This window comes from Hippopotamus amphibius, chromosome 13, assembly GCF_030028045.1.
Source record: "Hippopotamus amphibius kiboko isolate mHipAmp2 chromosome 13, mHipAmp2.hap2, whole genome shotgun sequence".
In the NCBI taxonomy this organism is placed as follows: domain Eukaryota; kingdom Metazoa; phylum Chordata; class Mammalia; order Artiodactyla; family Hippopotamidae; genus Hippopotamus; species Hippopotamus amphibius.
The window spans coordinates 65,667,125-65,683,707 of NC_080198.1; the positions used below are offsets into that span (position 1 = coordinate 65,667,125).

Consider the following 16,583-nt stretch of genomic DNA (forward strand, 5'->3'; position numbering starts at 1 on the left):
TATGTGGCTGGCCTTACCACTTACCATAACCCTACACTCTAGCCGTGCCAAAGCATACCGGGTTCGGCGCTGCTTCTTTGGCCTTCATGCCCTTATTTGCCTTCCAAGAAAAATTAGTTGAGTTGCAAAACATATATATATACAAATAACCAAATGAATTCTCCTGCTGTGTGGGGATGTTAGCCACACTGCTGTTAAAAGTGGTGTAGAGGGTCTGGCAAAACTTGTAACTTTGTTTAGAGTAAGAATCTAAAGCATCAGTTTTGGGTGGTAATTAGAGAACAGAGTCAGCTGCCTGGCAACTGCCTGCTTGCCTCCCAACACAAGGTCCAGCAGTCACTCCTCTTTGAAGCCTTTTCTGACTTTCCTGTAGAATCACTGTCCTCCTTGATATGATCTCACTCTTCCCCCAGGACACAACACAAGCAAAGCAGCCGTAACATTTCAGTGTCCTTGCTGACATATCTCTTTCTTGTCCTGCCAGACAGTATACATCTTAAGGAGCAGAGGTCTATCTTTTTTTTTTTTAATTGAAGTATAGTTGACTTAAAATATTGTGTTAGTTTCAGGTGTTAGGTGCCTACATTATCTGACTTTCAATCCCTAGCACCCGATGCTATATGTGACAATATAGTAGACATTTTGTGGTTAAAATACCAAATCAATAAATACATTATTTTTATTGAGGTACAACTTAATATTTAAGATGAGTTACAAAGATATTGACAATATACCATGACCAAAAAAAAAAAATCTTTAAAAATGGCTTTTAAATAAGGCAAATAGAAAATAAGAGTTAAAAGTGGTGAATCCAGGGCTGAGATTACTATACTTGCTAAAAGCAGACCACATATTTGGCTTCCTAGAAGCCAGTAGCCATAACAAGTCTCCCAGAGTCCATAAGGTTAAAACAAACTGGCCACTAAGGAGAAGCATAACTAGTCCTGACATGTTACCACAGAGACATTTCCCTCAGGAGACCTCAGAGTGGACACTATGTAATGAGATAAACAGCAGCTTTAAATGTTTCTTAGAATTAACACAGACCAGTTTCATAGAGATGTTACTCTCAAAAATTGCTCACTATAGACTACAGACCCACAGCAACACATTCAAATTAGTTCTCTCACTGACGGTCAGGTTAGCTAGGAGATAAACCCTGGTTATTAGTGGTAGTGTCCTTAACATATTTTGGACCATGGACGACTTCTTGAGAATCTGATAAAATGCTATGTCTCCTCTCCTCGGAAACAACACCCTGATATAATATTTTTGCATCTATTTCCAAGGGATTATGGAAACCTGAAGCTTGTCCATGGACTGTGCAGGTTAAAATCCCCAACCCGGAGGAAAGATGTACTGTATATCCTTGATTCAGGCCTCCATACATATTATTTCCCACAGCAGGACTTAAAAAAGGTGCTGCTCTCTGGTCTATGGGCTGAATTGTGAAGAACCATGTGCTTTAACTGTCAGCCCTAGTGAGCATTAGGCTTCTTCTAGAAAAACAGAGGTGCCTACAAGGAACACCCACTCACTTCCGGAGGTGATACCATGGGCAAGGCCAAGCATCTCCAGAATTCTACAGCTCAAAAGCTGTACAGTTCTACATCATTAAGCACGCCCCAAAATAATTTGAGTCTGGAAAATATTCAACATAGGTGTAACTAAACAGATATCCCAACTGGTTTTTTATTTTTCCTAATCTCATTAAAACGCTCAAAGACTATGTACTTTTTGGTAATGTAACTTTCTGCAATGCCTTCCAAGAAAAATTAGTTGAGCTGCAAAGCATCCATGTAAATCACGAAATGAATTCTCCTGCTGTGTGGGGATGTGAGCTACACTGCTGTTAAAAGTTGGGTGGAGGGTCTAGCAAAAATTATAAGCTTGAATTAGAATAAGAATCTAAAGCTTCACTTTTGGGTGGTAATTAGAAAACACAGAGTCAGCTGTCTATCAAGAATACTTCTAGATCATAAGTCCATATCACCAATTTTATCTATCTTTAATTTTTTACCTTTTAGAGGGAGAGCATATTTTCAGTTCATTAAAAGTGATACAGTCTTTCGGTCCTGGCCTTCGAAACCCAAACATGAAAAACTCTATAGACTCTCTCCCAAAGAAAACGTGCTTCTTTTGTAGAAAGTGTTATGAGAAATTTGGTCAGATATGCCACTGAAATGAACACATTAAGCCTATGTATGTTACTACTCTTCCATTATATATTACCCTACTTACTACTTTCTGTGTTATTTTCTTTTCTCAGTATTCTCAAGCCTCTTGGAATTTTTTTTTCCAGCACCTACATCAAGCTTACTACCTATATAGAATTTCCGGAAAATAGCTTTATCCCACTTTTTGATATATAAGACAACTTTCCTAGTCTCTATAATTCCCATAGACTTTCTGTAAGCAATGTGTGTACCAGGGGACTGGACTGTTTTGAGTCCATGTTTTTCTGAGGAGAGGAAAAACAAGATCAGAGCTGATCTCTGCAAAGATTACTCTGCCGAAGAACAACATCCAGTTGATTAGATGGTGTTATGGGCGGAACTGTACCCGCCCACCCCCCAAATTCATACGTTGAAGCCCTAAGCCCCAGTACCTCAGAAAATGACTACCCATACCCGGAGACAGGGCCTCTGAGGAGGTGATTAAGGTAAAATGAGGCCATTAGGGTGGGCCCTAACCAAATCTGAATGGTGTCCTTAGATGAAGAGATTTGCATGTGTGCACAGAGAGATGATCACGTGAAAAGGCAGCTGTCTGCAAGCCAAGAAGAGGCCTCAGAAAGACCAAACCTGCAGACACCGTAATCGTGGACTTCCAGGCTTCAGAACTATGAGAAAATTTCTGTTGTTTGAGCCACTCTGTCCACGGTATTTTGTTATGGTAGCCCTAGCAAACTTATACAGATGGGGATGGCTAGAAGGCATCTGCAACAGTCAGGGTGAGAACTAGAGCAGCTGTGGCAGCAATGCAGAGGCCAGCGTGAATGTAAAAGGCACTGCAGAACTGAAATGCACAGGGCCTGAGAAAGGGATGCGAGGGTTATGGAAAATGAAGTGTAGCACTTTACTCCAAGAGATCGGCGTGGCTGGCCAGAAATTTTTAAAAATATATTTAATATTTTAAAATATAGGGGGTGAGTGATTTCAAGGAAAGAGGAGCTTCATTTTAGACACATTTCTAGGTGTGTCTAGCTAAGTGCTTTCTTCGTTATCTATCTTGGTCTTTACTTCCTCACATACTAGACATCCAAACAATGATTAGTTGACTGACAACCTGTGCTTTTCAGTTCTGCAGTGTCTTTTACACTCACGCTGGCCTCTGCATTGCTGCCACAGCTGCTCTAGTTCTGTCCCTGACTGTTGCAAATGCCTTCTAGCCAATCCCCATCTGTATAAGTTTGCTAGGGACGCCATAACAGCCCTAGCTTTGCCTAGTCACTATGGCAATCTCCCGAGGTGTCTGGCTAAGGCTGGACAGATCCCATCAACGCCTTCATGGTTTTAATAGCCTCCCTCCAAAATAATCTGTCTCACTTTTCCCACCTTGTCATAGCTGAAGGGTTTTGCTATAATTCATTTTTTTGATGCTTTTTTTTTTGTAATTCATTATTTTTTAATCCAACACTTGTATGTGTTTTCTTCATATACTACTGTCCTCTACTAAACCAGTTAGCAAGACTGGCTTCCCAATTTTACTTGCATTATATTCCCATTACTAAACTGTTGCATTTAGAGTAATATATAAATATAAGTATGTAAGGAGAACTTCTAAAACTAAGAAACACACTCAAAATAGAATATTTCTCTTTTCACATAATTGTTTCAACAAATGCTTCACTTCAAAGAAGATAAGGAAATAAGGTTACTCAATCTTACATTTCAAGATTAAAGATTAAATTTGACTCAGAAAAAGGCCCTCCAAATTTCTGATTCTAGTAAGATGAAAAGTAACAAAAGAGGACCAACCATGCAAAATACAAGATTATACCATCCCAGAATCAGAATTTGCAAGATGAAAGGGACCTTCTTCTCTTGAGTCCCTATCCAATTCAAGTAGTCACCCAACCAGTGAATAAATGACACCTCCCCCTACACACACACACACACACACACACACACACACACACACACGTCAAATAAGCCAAAGCTAGAAACAGCTACGAAAAGGTCAAATGACACAAGAGAATAAAAAAATTTTAAAAAAGGGGGGGCAGGAAAAGAAACATAATAGAAAAAATGAAAATATATAAAGAAGACATATAGCAGGTATTAAATTAAAAAACATGTTATTATGCAGTAAATAATTTCATTTCTAATTCAAAACACTGTTCATCAAGTGTTGTATTTCAAAAAGTAATTTTTTAAAAGGAGGTATTATTTGACTCTTACTCTCTTCCATTTCCTATTTATGTCATGACCATCTATAAACCGATGAATTGTTTTTCTATTTGCAAAATGATTCAGCTCAGAAAGGAGCAGAATGAGACTGGTCATTCAGCAATCTCTCCCACCCACCCTTGCAGACATCACATCACAAAGACTATGACTCACTTTGTCATTCAGTTTCTATTCTTTCAAGAGTTTTCAGATTGTTGTGATGAATACTGATTCATAAATCTGAATATTAGGATGAAACTATTTGTGCCATTTCCTCACAGCCAAAAGGGATACTAACAATGCTACCAGACAGTTCTTAGTCTTCATTTATAAAATGATTCACGGGTTTTAGACTTGAGAGAGATTTAAGGATTAAAGTATCTAATTCAAGTATGAATGCTCAGATCTGTATTTTTTAATTACAGGATAACTATTTCTGGAATTGGCTAGAAATGTTATATTATTCAATAGCTCAAAAGAAAATCTATCACAGTAATAATTAATCTTAACAAATGACTGTGTTTTACCTTTATTGCTTCCTTTGAATTATGTGAATGGTGTCTGCAGAAGGAACTGCAGTGATGCTACATTCAACTTATCCATTTTACATGCCTCACGCTGACGAACATATGCTTATTTATTTAAAGTTCTAGCTCATTCGACAATACAGATTGAATCTCTTCATGGGCCTCAGACTGGTCATTCATTTAGCAATGGAATCAAGGGGGCCCTGGGGTTGAGTAAATGCAGTCTCAGACCTCAGAGTAGAAAAAGGTAAAGGACTGCTAGGTAATGTTGTTTGAATTTTTAAAAATCCTTGCCAACTAGAAATTTCCAGTAAAACGGAGGGACATGAAGTTAAAACATATCAAGCTATTAGAGAGAATTTTTAGATAGCATGCAGAAGAGGAAAGACGGGTACAGGGCGGTATGAAAGAAATGGGGCCTGATGCACGCCTAGGACTGGGGTAAGGTAAGAGGATTAACAGCCGATGAAAGGCTAAGAGCAGAAGAAGGATGTGAGAAGACAATAAGAAAGCAAGTTAGAAGACTTGGCTAATTTGTTGGGTACATGTTGAACTTAACACACATTCTTTGAGTGGACACTGCGAGAGGACAGAGCTCACAGTCCCAGTGCAGGAGACAAACACGTAAACAATTAACTACAACAAAAATCATGAAGTCTGTAGAAGAATATGTACCAAGTACTATGGGAAAAGCGAGAGAGAAAAAAATTAATTCTCTCTGGGAAGGTAAGGGAAAGTTTCACAAGGGAGAAGACCACTGAGCTGGCTCGTAAAAGATTTTTCTTTGGTGGGAGTGGGAGGAGGGTGTGAGAGAAGAATTGATAAGGATTTTCCAAAAACAAGGATCACATGTGGAAAAGCCAATCATTGTAATGGTGATGGTTGTATCAGATTAGAGACTATAATGAAAGCCAGAGCCCTGGCAGTATCAGCAGAGCGTGGATGGTAAAGAGTGGGAAATAAGATTGAACAAGTAGGTCATATTTGAGAGGGAAAGTCGGGACGGGGGGGGGGCCTGGCTGTAGGTAAATAAAGGACAGGGGAAACCAAGAGACAAAGCAAAGAAAAGCTGCTGAGGCAAGGAAGACTCCAAGGTGTCTAGCTTTGGAGGCTAGAAGAATAATTTCACTACAAACAGAAACTCGGTAGGACTGGTGCTAGTTGGAGAAAATGATACTACGTTCTGTTTTGTGTGGGCTAAGTTGAGGCGGTGGCTGTACATCTGTCCTCTGGGCAGTGAGAAACACAGTACGAACACAGAGATGGGGAATCAGAGACAGAGGCTAAAAATGATCTGCTGAAGGACCATGAGTGCACAGAAAGATAGGGAGAGGGCCAAAAACAGAGCCCCAGGGAATGTGACAGCCACAGACCGAAAGAAGGAGAGACCAAGGAAAAGACTGTTGGAAGGGTGAGAGGAAACCAGGTGGATGTGGTGTAACAGAAGCCAAGGAATTCTCAGGAAGACAGAGGCAGACGATGGTGTCAAGCGTCAGAGGTAGGGTGACAAACAGGATAAGTCCATGTGATTGAACTGGAAGACTGCTGAGGCCCAGGATGATTTAAGTAGAATACCAGGAGCAGAATCCGGAGTTAAAAAGAGAACAGGCGGTGAAGTAGGAGAGAGGACAGGATTCCAGCGTATTGGCCACAAAAGAAAGAACAAACAATGCATGGCATACCTGAGGAATTTTATATCACATAGTACATAGCAAAAATCTTGGGTGCTTTTTAAAGAAAACAGAATTTGTAATAACAGCTTTAAAATTATTATCCTAAAAAATGATTCATCTTTTATAGATTACCCTAAAAACATGCTAATAGCCAGCTTTAAGGTTTTAAAATATTTTCCAAATATAATTTTGTTACATATAATCATCTTCATTAAAAGACTGACCAAGTGTCTAAACCTATGTGTTGCTGCAACAAGAGAACTATAAACCTCGACCATGCCTTATATAGCACGTGGCCCATGAGTAGTTCTTCCACGAGACAGTCCACACAGAATGTTTTCATCAGCAGCTGACATTTAGTGAGAATTCCCAGAGTAAAAGGTACAAACCTTTTATGATGTTTATTTATATAGAGAAGTCATGGTTCCTACCTAAAGTGCCAGCATTTTCTCTAAGTGCCTAAATCACCATCAGAGAATAATCCACTCACAGAATCCAGCCAGATCATTACTACACTATACAAATTTCCTTAAAAAACAAACAAAAAACACCTTTTTTCCCCCAGAATATCTTAAAAATCTGTGAACCTTACACTTCAGGATTCTACAGGATAATTCAATTTAGAGAGTCAGTTAATTTGAGGAATTAAGTAGCCCTTTGAAAATACAAATGCAAAAATACACACACTACTGATTTCTGTAAATGAATGAGGTAGCATTAAGGATACACCAGTCAACGTGGGATAAATTGGGAGATTGGGGTCGACATATATACACTAATACGTGTAAAACAGATAACTAATAAAAAAAATTAATTGGGGGAAAAAGAAAGGATACAACAGTCAACTCAAAAGTCACCCTATGCAGGGAGAGTGACAGAGGGCAGCTGGATATGTTATCTCCAGGCCCTCCAAATTTCTTCAAACTAAAAATATCCCCCAGGAATTTAGAATGGGACTAATCTGGCTTCTAAGAATTTATAGTCTACGGCTCAATGGGTGAGGTTCCCTGGGAGTTGCCACTTTTCCTTTAGTCCTCTCCTAAATGCTTGTGGCTATAAATAACCTCGCTTAGAGGCAGAAGGCAACAGTTAACCCCTAATAATGGATACAGTAAGGAAACACTGAAAATCATGGTGCCACAACTGCATTTCCCAACGATACAATGAAAATTCTACATTGATAGTCGTTATTCTAAATTACTGTGCCAACAACCAAACACTTGACAACCGACAAGCTAAGTAAAAACACCAGATTCCTGATTTCAGCGTGCGGAAAACGACAAGCTCAAAAATGAAACAGAACAAAGTATACTTGTTTGGACAGAATATGGTAATGAGGTTGTCTGTGCCCAAAATGTGCTGATTTGCCTTGCTCCAATTCCTGGTCATCGACTCTTACAGATGTGTTATAGGACATCTGTAAGATGGGACCCCAGCAAAGGGTTTTGAAAATCAACACTGGAATTGTAAAAATAAGCGAAGTCAATGGCACCTGTGCAGTTACTATCCTGTCATACAGGTATCTTGTGGCTTGAAAATAACGACTCTAATCATGTGAGACCTTAGACAGACTTTTTTCAATATCACTGATGGTGATTTCTGAGAATCAATGTGTAGATGAATAAAGTCAATTAAAAACTGTAACATATAAAAGATGATTCTTGTTTTATTATATCTGTAACATTTTATTTTCAAATTAATCCTAAAAATCACGGCCATCCATTTAAAATAGCATCATAAATCTGAACGAGAATACATAGAACCTGCTTGTTACATCACTGTTAAAGTCTAATTACGTGATGGCCATTTTATAAACGAAAGCCCTCAGGGCATGTCACAAGAGGATATTGCCTTTTCTAGGCTGAAGTCACTTGGCATCAAACTCATCTTAAAAGGCTCCTAAGGTGTGGTAATATCTATGACTCATGAATTGTCCTTTCATTGCTGTACCAATTACAAGATTTCCACAATTAAATGAGCTATTAGATTCTTACTTCATTTGTTTACTGCACACAAATAGCATTACAGTAAATAGCATGCTTATTAAGGTAAATTGGTGGGATTCACTTGCCAGATGTTACCCAGAATAGGTGGGGTGGGGCAGAATCTGGTTATCATTCAATCAAAAGTTCCACTTACATAAAGGAAGAGAAGGTGGCTTTTTCCAATACCCCAGGGGTACAACCAGAGGCAACCTGTGAACTCAGAAGAACTCCTCAGAGGGGCTGGCCCTGTCAATACTCTGAAATGGAGGAAGCCTAAAATGCTCTCCATGAGTGAACAGAAGACAGCCGCGAGGCTGGGGGACGGCAGGGGCACACAGCAAGGGGCCAGGTGGCCAAGAGCAGGTGAACTCAGGCAATCAGTTACGCTTCTGAACCTCAGTATCCTCTCCTACAAGACAAGACTGGTGAACTAAAAGGCCTGACGCCTCCCTTTGAGTTTCACAAGTTCATGTTTTTTAATGATGGGGGCTGCATGGAATATGTGCGGTGGCCCAGCGCACCGGAGTCACCCAGACTGGGATCCCAGCCCTGCTCCACATGGGAGTGGGAGGGCCCCTCCGTCTCTTGAAGGCTCAGGGTCCTCTGGAGCCTGGGAGCTGTGAAGTGTCACAAGCAGGCAGTCACCTCCTGGGAGAAGCCGCCCAAGGGTCCATCCAGCACTTCTACCTACCTTCATTTTTTTCCAAAATAAGAGCATCTGGAATACATTTAATGCTAAAATGTACACAAGCAGCACACGTCGCCGTTACTGTACTCCAGCACATGTTGTACGTGCTGCTTGGGATAAAATGTTCCCTCTTCTGAATGTTTTCGCATGGATCGCTACTTTATACGGAACGTTACACCTTCTCACCGGCCTTTGGAAGGGGCCTGTCAACACATCCAGGACGCCAAAGGGCAGGTGGGTGTGCGGCACACACACTGGGGAAGCACAGGCTCTGTCTTTGTTTTCAGCTTGCTTTTATCAAGACGCTTGTGTCAAATACAGGTTATTCCAGGATTATGAGAAAAGTGCAGGAAAGTGGGCCTTTTCAAGTGAAAACAATTCGAGAGAGAAGCCAGGTGAGAAGCCCAGGTGATCTGCAGCAACACTGAGAAGCTGGAAACACTGGTGTTCAGGCATCTGGTCCCTTCCTTTCTGCCGCTGTCCGCCCGGCCCTACGCTGTCCTGCCCTGTGTCCTCCTCAGAACCTGAGCCACGTCCCTCGCCCCTAAGCAGCGCCCCACATTCATACCACAGTCTTCACAGCTTCCCCCCCTCAGCTCCAGTCCTTCTGGTCAGCTTTTGGGGAAGAAACTGCACGCACAATTTACACTAAATGTTAAAATCTGATAACTGCTGAACTCTTCCTTTCAGAGGTACCTTCCTCATTCAGTATCCGTGCGGGATTGGTTCCAGAATCCCCCGCAGGTACCAACACCTGCGGAGGTTCAAGTCCCTCGTGGAAATGGTGCAACACTGTTGACCCTCTGTCTCTACAGATGGGGAACCTGCAGATACTGAGAGCAGACTGTATTTGCATTTTAGAAACATCTAGATAGAAAGTGTTAACGGCAAAGGAATAAATCTCCAATGATAGATTTTAGGGTCCACTGGGCAAAATAGTTTGAGGAATAGGGCCCTGGGTTTTCCAATGCTTCAAATAGGTCTAGACATCTAAGCCTTAATTCGGTGGGAAGTTGTAGCAACCATTAACTGATTTCTCCAGGTTTTCTGATCAGTTTTGCTTGTTCAGGGGAATGGAGGGGATGTGGTTAAAAGAATATTATTATGTCATTTTTTTTCTTATGTATTTCCCATCAGTCTCCTCCTGGTTTTATCAACTATCAATACAACTTCAACATGCCTGAAAAAAAACACAGTACTTAAACATGTCCAGGTTGGGCTATAGAAAAGTGGTCTAAATTTATCATTTTTAGGTTTACATTCTCGTCAGTCTATCACCTGGCACAAGGTGATTTTTAAAAATCAGTGCTCTCCACAAATCTCGATGAGTATTCTACTCTTCACTTTTAAACAGCCTGTCTTTAGCTAGTTATCAACCTTACCACTAGTAACATTTAGGGTCAGAAATTTTTTTGCTGAGGGATTAGGAAGGTATCTTGTGCACGTAGCATCCCTGGCCCCTACTTATTAAATGCCAATAGCACCCTTCCAGGCATGACAACCGAAAATGTCCCCAGGCATTGCTAGATGTTACCTGGGGGGGGGGGGGGGGGCAGTATCAATTCTATTTAAGTACCACTGAGTTAAAATAAGATTACAAAATGACGGCCCAGCCCAGAATTGGGAATAAAAAGTTAATAGTCGTTTTTACAAAGATGGTAATGTGGTATGCAGTTCAGAGGTATCCTCACTCACTAGCCCCATACAGTTTTGTTCTAAAGGAAATAGGGAATCCAGAATGTCAAACAAAAAAACCGCAACAAAATGTCTGAAAAGAAAAAAAAGGTACTAGGGGAAGCCTCAGTATGAACCTAATCTGGGGGAAAGTTCTTCCGTCTTCTAGTCAAAGAGCATGCTCCTTTTTGTGCTACTAGAAAAGAGCAAAACGAATTGGCACATATGTGCACCTTGCCCTAATAAGCTGGGCTAGCCTGGCAGACAACTGCAGAACAAACTCCAAACGCAAAGATAACTTTGTGAGACCTATTTTAATTACCAAAATAGAGACAGAGCACTAACAAATATATGGGGCTACAAGCATTTTTTCAGTTTTACTGGATAATGTAAGTGGTTGAGAAATTTTTTTTTAATTATGGCAGGCCTGAAAAAAATTACAGACCTGCATCTTTTGCTTGTTGCTATTTTGGAATTAATAAAGACAATTCTTACGAAAGCACATTTCTCATTACGGAATCTGTCAACTCAGGTTTAGCTGCAGAGCTTTCTCCCCTTCCTACTCCCACATCCCAGGGTGAAGGACACACCATTAGCATCCTAAGGTAAAGACAGACTCCTGCGGGTCTTTTCCCAGGCAAAAAGAGGATCAGGTTTTCCACCTGAAACCCATAAAGGAAGGAATGGCAGAACAAACAGCTTTCAAAACAGATGTTTTACCTACACTTACAGAAGGACGGTTAAAATATATCTGATCTCTTTCTCTCACTTCAAATTCCTCAGTATTTTTATCAGCCCATTTTATACCTCTTTTCTTCCTCCTTTCTCTAGACCAAGCGGGTTCACAAAGCATGCTCCGGGTCAGCATCACCTGGGAACTTGTTAAAAATGCAAATCAGGACCCACTCCAGCTCCAAGCAATCTGAAACTCTGGGAGATGGTTCAATCGTGTGTTTTATAACAATCCTTCCAGGTGATTCTAATGCACCCTTAAAGTTTGAGAACTAATGACTTAGGCCAATCTTCTTTCTATAACCACAGATTTTTTTTTTTCTTTACAGAAAATGAAACTGTAGACTAGTAAACTGAGTCCTCTCTGTGCTTTATATAAATCCTCACTTGATCCTCAAATCTGATGCAAGGTAGATATTATCCCCACTTTGGGGATGAGGAAACGGGCTCAAGGGTTGTGTCGCTCAAGGTCCCATAGTTAATAACTGCAAGTGGAAGATTAAAATTTTTGCTGTTCTTTTCACTACTGAAACAAAAATATCTATAGCACTTTATTAATACAGTCTATTTTTTTTGCTCTTTCAGTTTTCCGAAATTCGGGGGAAAAAATAGACATGGGTGGGTGAGAGCAGTGTGCCTACTGCCTCGGAGTCTACCGAATTGGGATTTAAGGGTACGACTCTGTTAAGGTATCCTTCCAGTAAGGAACATTTAATTCGGCTGCGGTCCCTCCCGTTTTTGTCCCGCGGGCTGCGCGCATCCCACCGGGAAGGCGTCGGAACTTCAGGCTGGGGGGGCGGGCTGCACCTCGGCGAGCCGCTCACCTCTGCTCGGCCGCCGGGCATCCCCGACGCCACAGGTCTTCTGCGCCCAGCGAGCCGCGGGCAAGGCCAGGGCGCCCTGCGGCTCGGGGCCCAGGGGACGGGTTTACCAGGGGAAACCGGCACACTCCAAAGCCTGGGGGAGCGTCTACCCGCCACCGCAGCTCGGGGCAGGAAGGGGCGAGTGGTGAACCCGAAACCGCCGAGGGCCGCGCGGAGAGAAACCACACGTCCCACTGGGGTCAGAGGGAAGAGAAGGACGGAGCGCGGAGGCTGGAAGGCAGGGGCGGGGGCGAGAACCGCAGGGGCCGCAGACGGCACCGGGGAGGAAGAGCCGGCCAGCACTCACTGTGAGGGTCGCTCTTCTCGCGGACCCCGTCCACTCGGCCGTCGGGGTGGATGCGCAGGAAGAAGCCCCCGTTTTTGCAGTACAGCCGCTTGGGGTCCTTGAAGTGGCCGGGCGGGAAGGCGCCGCTGCCGCCGTCCTCCGGCAGGGCCGGCAGCGTGGTGATGCTCCCGGCTGCCATGGCCCCACCAGGGCTCTGCCGGGGTGCCCGAGCCCCTGGAGCCGCGCGGGGAGCCGCCGCGCCCCGACCCCGGCCTCCGACGCGCTCCGGGGCGCGGGCGCGGCCCCGGCCACGGCCCCCCAGCCTCCCTCCCCGCGGCACGCGGCCGCGCCCGCGGGCCCCCAGCCTCAAGCCGTTCGGCCGCTTCCCTCTCCGCCGGCCCTACAGCGCAGGGAGCCGAGCGGCCCGGGAGCCGGGGGTTAGGGCTGGGTGTCTCCGCGGCCGCCGCTCTCGGGAGGGCCGCCTCCCCAAGCCGCAGCGCCAGCGATCCTGTTGCAACCGCGGGCACCGCGTCCGCTGGTCTGGCACCAGCCGGGCCTCGGCGTCACATCTTGTACGTCTCCACCCCCGAACGCCCACCAACCCCCCACACCCCCGGCCCTCCTCCCTTCCTGCGCGCCGCCCCCTACTCGCTCGGGGTTTTCTGGGGCCGGTCTCTGGGTCGGGCTCTCTGGCCGCAGCACGCAAGCGCGCGACATCCGTGCCCGGGGGGGAGCCCAAACGCAGCCGGGGGCGGGGGAAGTGCGGGGACACGGCGGGAGGCCACGGCCAAGGCCTCCGCCGCTCTAGGGGCTAGACCCCGCCGGTTCCCCAGAAGCCGCCCCAGCCCAAGCCCGCGCAACCCTAACCACATTTAGACTTTCTCCACACTGAGGAGCTTCTGCAGTGCAACCAGCCGTGACTCAACTTTTCAAAGTTAAAAAGCAATTTTCTCCCCCATTCTTTTTCCCTGCCAGCGTTTCAAAGCGGAGAAACTATTTCCATCCCAAAGAAGCAGAGGACTCGGAAGCGAGGGAGAGTTCTGTGTCAGAATAGGTTTTGAACATCTCTAATCACCAAAAGATGAGGGTTCCGCACAGGCACAAACTGTTAACATTGAAGACAGAGGCTGAAGTAGTTTACCAGCATAAGGGAAGAAAGAGGCCAGAAAAGGGGAGCGGGTTGGCTTGCTAAGAGGAACAGGCTTTTCTTTTACTAACTTGACTTGAATTAGACAAAGGTGGAGAGATGAAGATGGGCCTCAAATCCTTACCGCGATGGAAGCATGTTAACGTCCTATTCTAGCTAAACTGTTAGGCAGCTCTTGGAGAGAAGGTCGTTTATTGAAAACCCCAAACTACAAAATTGAAGTTAATTGCACTTTGCTAATTTTCAGTAGACTATAACAGGTACTATAGATTAGCAAAATGTCCGTCCACAGAACTTCATATACTGAGCACCTACTGTTTGCAAAGCATTTCAGTAAGTGCAGTGGGAGATACCCAATCAAACAGGGTCTTCTGACACAGGGAGAAGCATGACACATGTGGAGCATGAACAACACAAATATCAGTAGAAAGTGTCAAGGCCATAGAAGAGTAAAGTTTTGTGAGATTTCAGATAAGGGGTAGTTCAGCTTGAGGGTAGGTAGGGGGTAGGGAAATCTTCTTGGAAGTGGTGAGAATACAGAAGTTCCTCTATTTAAGAACATGTTTGATTTCAAAAGATTATCTGAGTGCACTTGCTCATGAGTGCACTTGTTCATAAATTTCCAAGAGGGGTTTAACTCTAGATGCATTTCTCGGACATTAAATGGAGGATGAATAGATTCTTTGGAGCTTTAAAACCATGAATACTCTTCTCTGGGTTGATGTATGTTCTCTGACATCTCTCTGCAAAATGGACAGGATTTATCTGCATCGAAACTCTGTTAAGACAAACAGCTCCCTTTCAGATGACCTCCGTGGGTATCCTAGGGAATGCTTAAAGCTACTGCAGCACAGGTTGCCACTTACTTTGAAATCACGTTAGATTTGAATAAGCCTTGAACTCCATGTCACAGAAACCTGAGTGTTCCAAGAGCAAAGGGATAAAAGCTAAGTCAAAATATTTTCTTAACAGTAGCATCCAGAAATTTGGGGAACAGCTACAAGGGGTTAAGTAATTTGTATGCTAATGGACCACAGGTCCTGTGGAACTGCATACCATGTACAATATCCGCTTGTTTCCTCGTTCCTTCCAAAACCAGGAGAGGAGATATCACAGGAAATGGATAAACCAGCTCTGGGAATCTAGGTCTCCAAGACAAATAGTGTTAACTCTGAGAAGACATCATTAAGAAAGTTGTCTCATGTTCCTACCCAGACTCTTCTCAACACGCACTTGTACACACACAGAGAGACAGACAAAATATTCTTAGATGGAATCAATTTGCTCTCAGCTGAACCATAAGCACTCAACTTACTTACATTCTCAATTTAACCAACTATAAGGATGAATATAAAAATAAAGATAATTTTGAAAAATAACTAGAACCAGTAGGAGAATTTTATAAGATGATGGATACAAAACTCATTATTTTTAAAAACCATTAGGTTCCAATGATAACTATTTAGAAACTGTAAAGGAAAGAGGAATTTCCCTCACAACACCAAGGTAAATAACTTTGGAATTAATAACAACTGTTCAGAATCTAAATGAGGAAAAGTACAAAGACTTAATGAGAACTTGAAAAAAATCTCAAATGTTCCTGGATGGAAACATACAGTAAAATAACAATGTCAAATTCCTCTAACCATATTTAAAAATTTTAAACAATATTAGTTTAAAATTTTAGCACCATTTTAAAACTAACAATATTGTACAAATAAACATATAAGAATAGCAAATACTTTTTTTTAATTGCAGGGGAAAAAATCTGAAAGATTTTTAAGTGTACAAAAATGATTATTAAATTTCTGCAATGGAAAGTTAGGTGTTGTCTAGGATATCTGATTCTGTGGGGCCTCTGTACCTTTGTCTTTGAGCAACAACTCTTGTAAGTTGTAGATAACTATCATGGACTGAATTGTGTCACCCCCAAATTCCTATGTTGAAGTTCTAACCTTCAGTGTGACTGTATTTGGAGATGGGGACTTTTAAGGAGGTAATTAAGGTTAAATGAGGTCATATGGGTGGGCTCTTATAATGGAGTAATTAGGCAAGAAATAAAAGGATCCGGATTGCAAAGGAAGAAGTAAATCTATCTGTATTTGCAGAGGACACAATCTTATATATAGAAAACCCTAAAGAATACACACACAGAAACAAAGACACACACACAACTATCTGAGCTACTAAATGACTTCAGAGAGGTTGCAGGATACAAGATCAGTATATTAAAATCAGTTGTATTTCTTAACACTAGCAAAGAACAATCCAAAAATGAAGTTAAGAAAATTCCATTTACAATATCATCAAAATAAATGAAATAGGAATAAATTTAACCAAAGAAGTTCAAGACTTGTATACCTAAAACTACAGAACATTATCTGGAAAAAATTAAATAAGATGCAAATTAATCGGCAGAGAGCTGTATTCATGGATTGGAACACTTAATATTGTTAGGATGGTAATACTCAAATCAATCTACAGTTTCACTGCATTCTCTATCAAAATTCCAACTTCCTTTTTTTGAAGAAATTGACAAGCCAATTCTGAAAATGATATGGACAGGCAAAGGACCCAGAATAGCCAAAACAGTCTTGAACAAGAAGGACACAGTTGG

At 42.6% G+C, this 16,583-nt stretch overlaps 1 protein-coding gene across 1 annotated transcript in view; it reads right to left on the minus strand.

Moving 5' to 3' along the window:
* Positions 1-13,335, minus strand: part of FGF2 (fibroblast growth factor 2) — a 55,456-nt gene extending 42,121 nt beyond the window's left edge. Inside the window, exon 1 of the mRNA XM_057705729.1 lies at positions 12,841-13,335. Within this exon, the coding sequence (XP_057561712.1) occupies positions 12,841-13,018 (178 nt within the window). The 5' untranslated portion in view covers positions 13,019-13,335. The remainder of the gene's footprint in view (positions 1-12,840) is intronic.
* Positions 13,336-16,583: the final 3,248 nt, after the last annotated feature.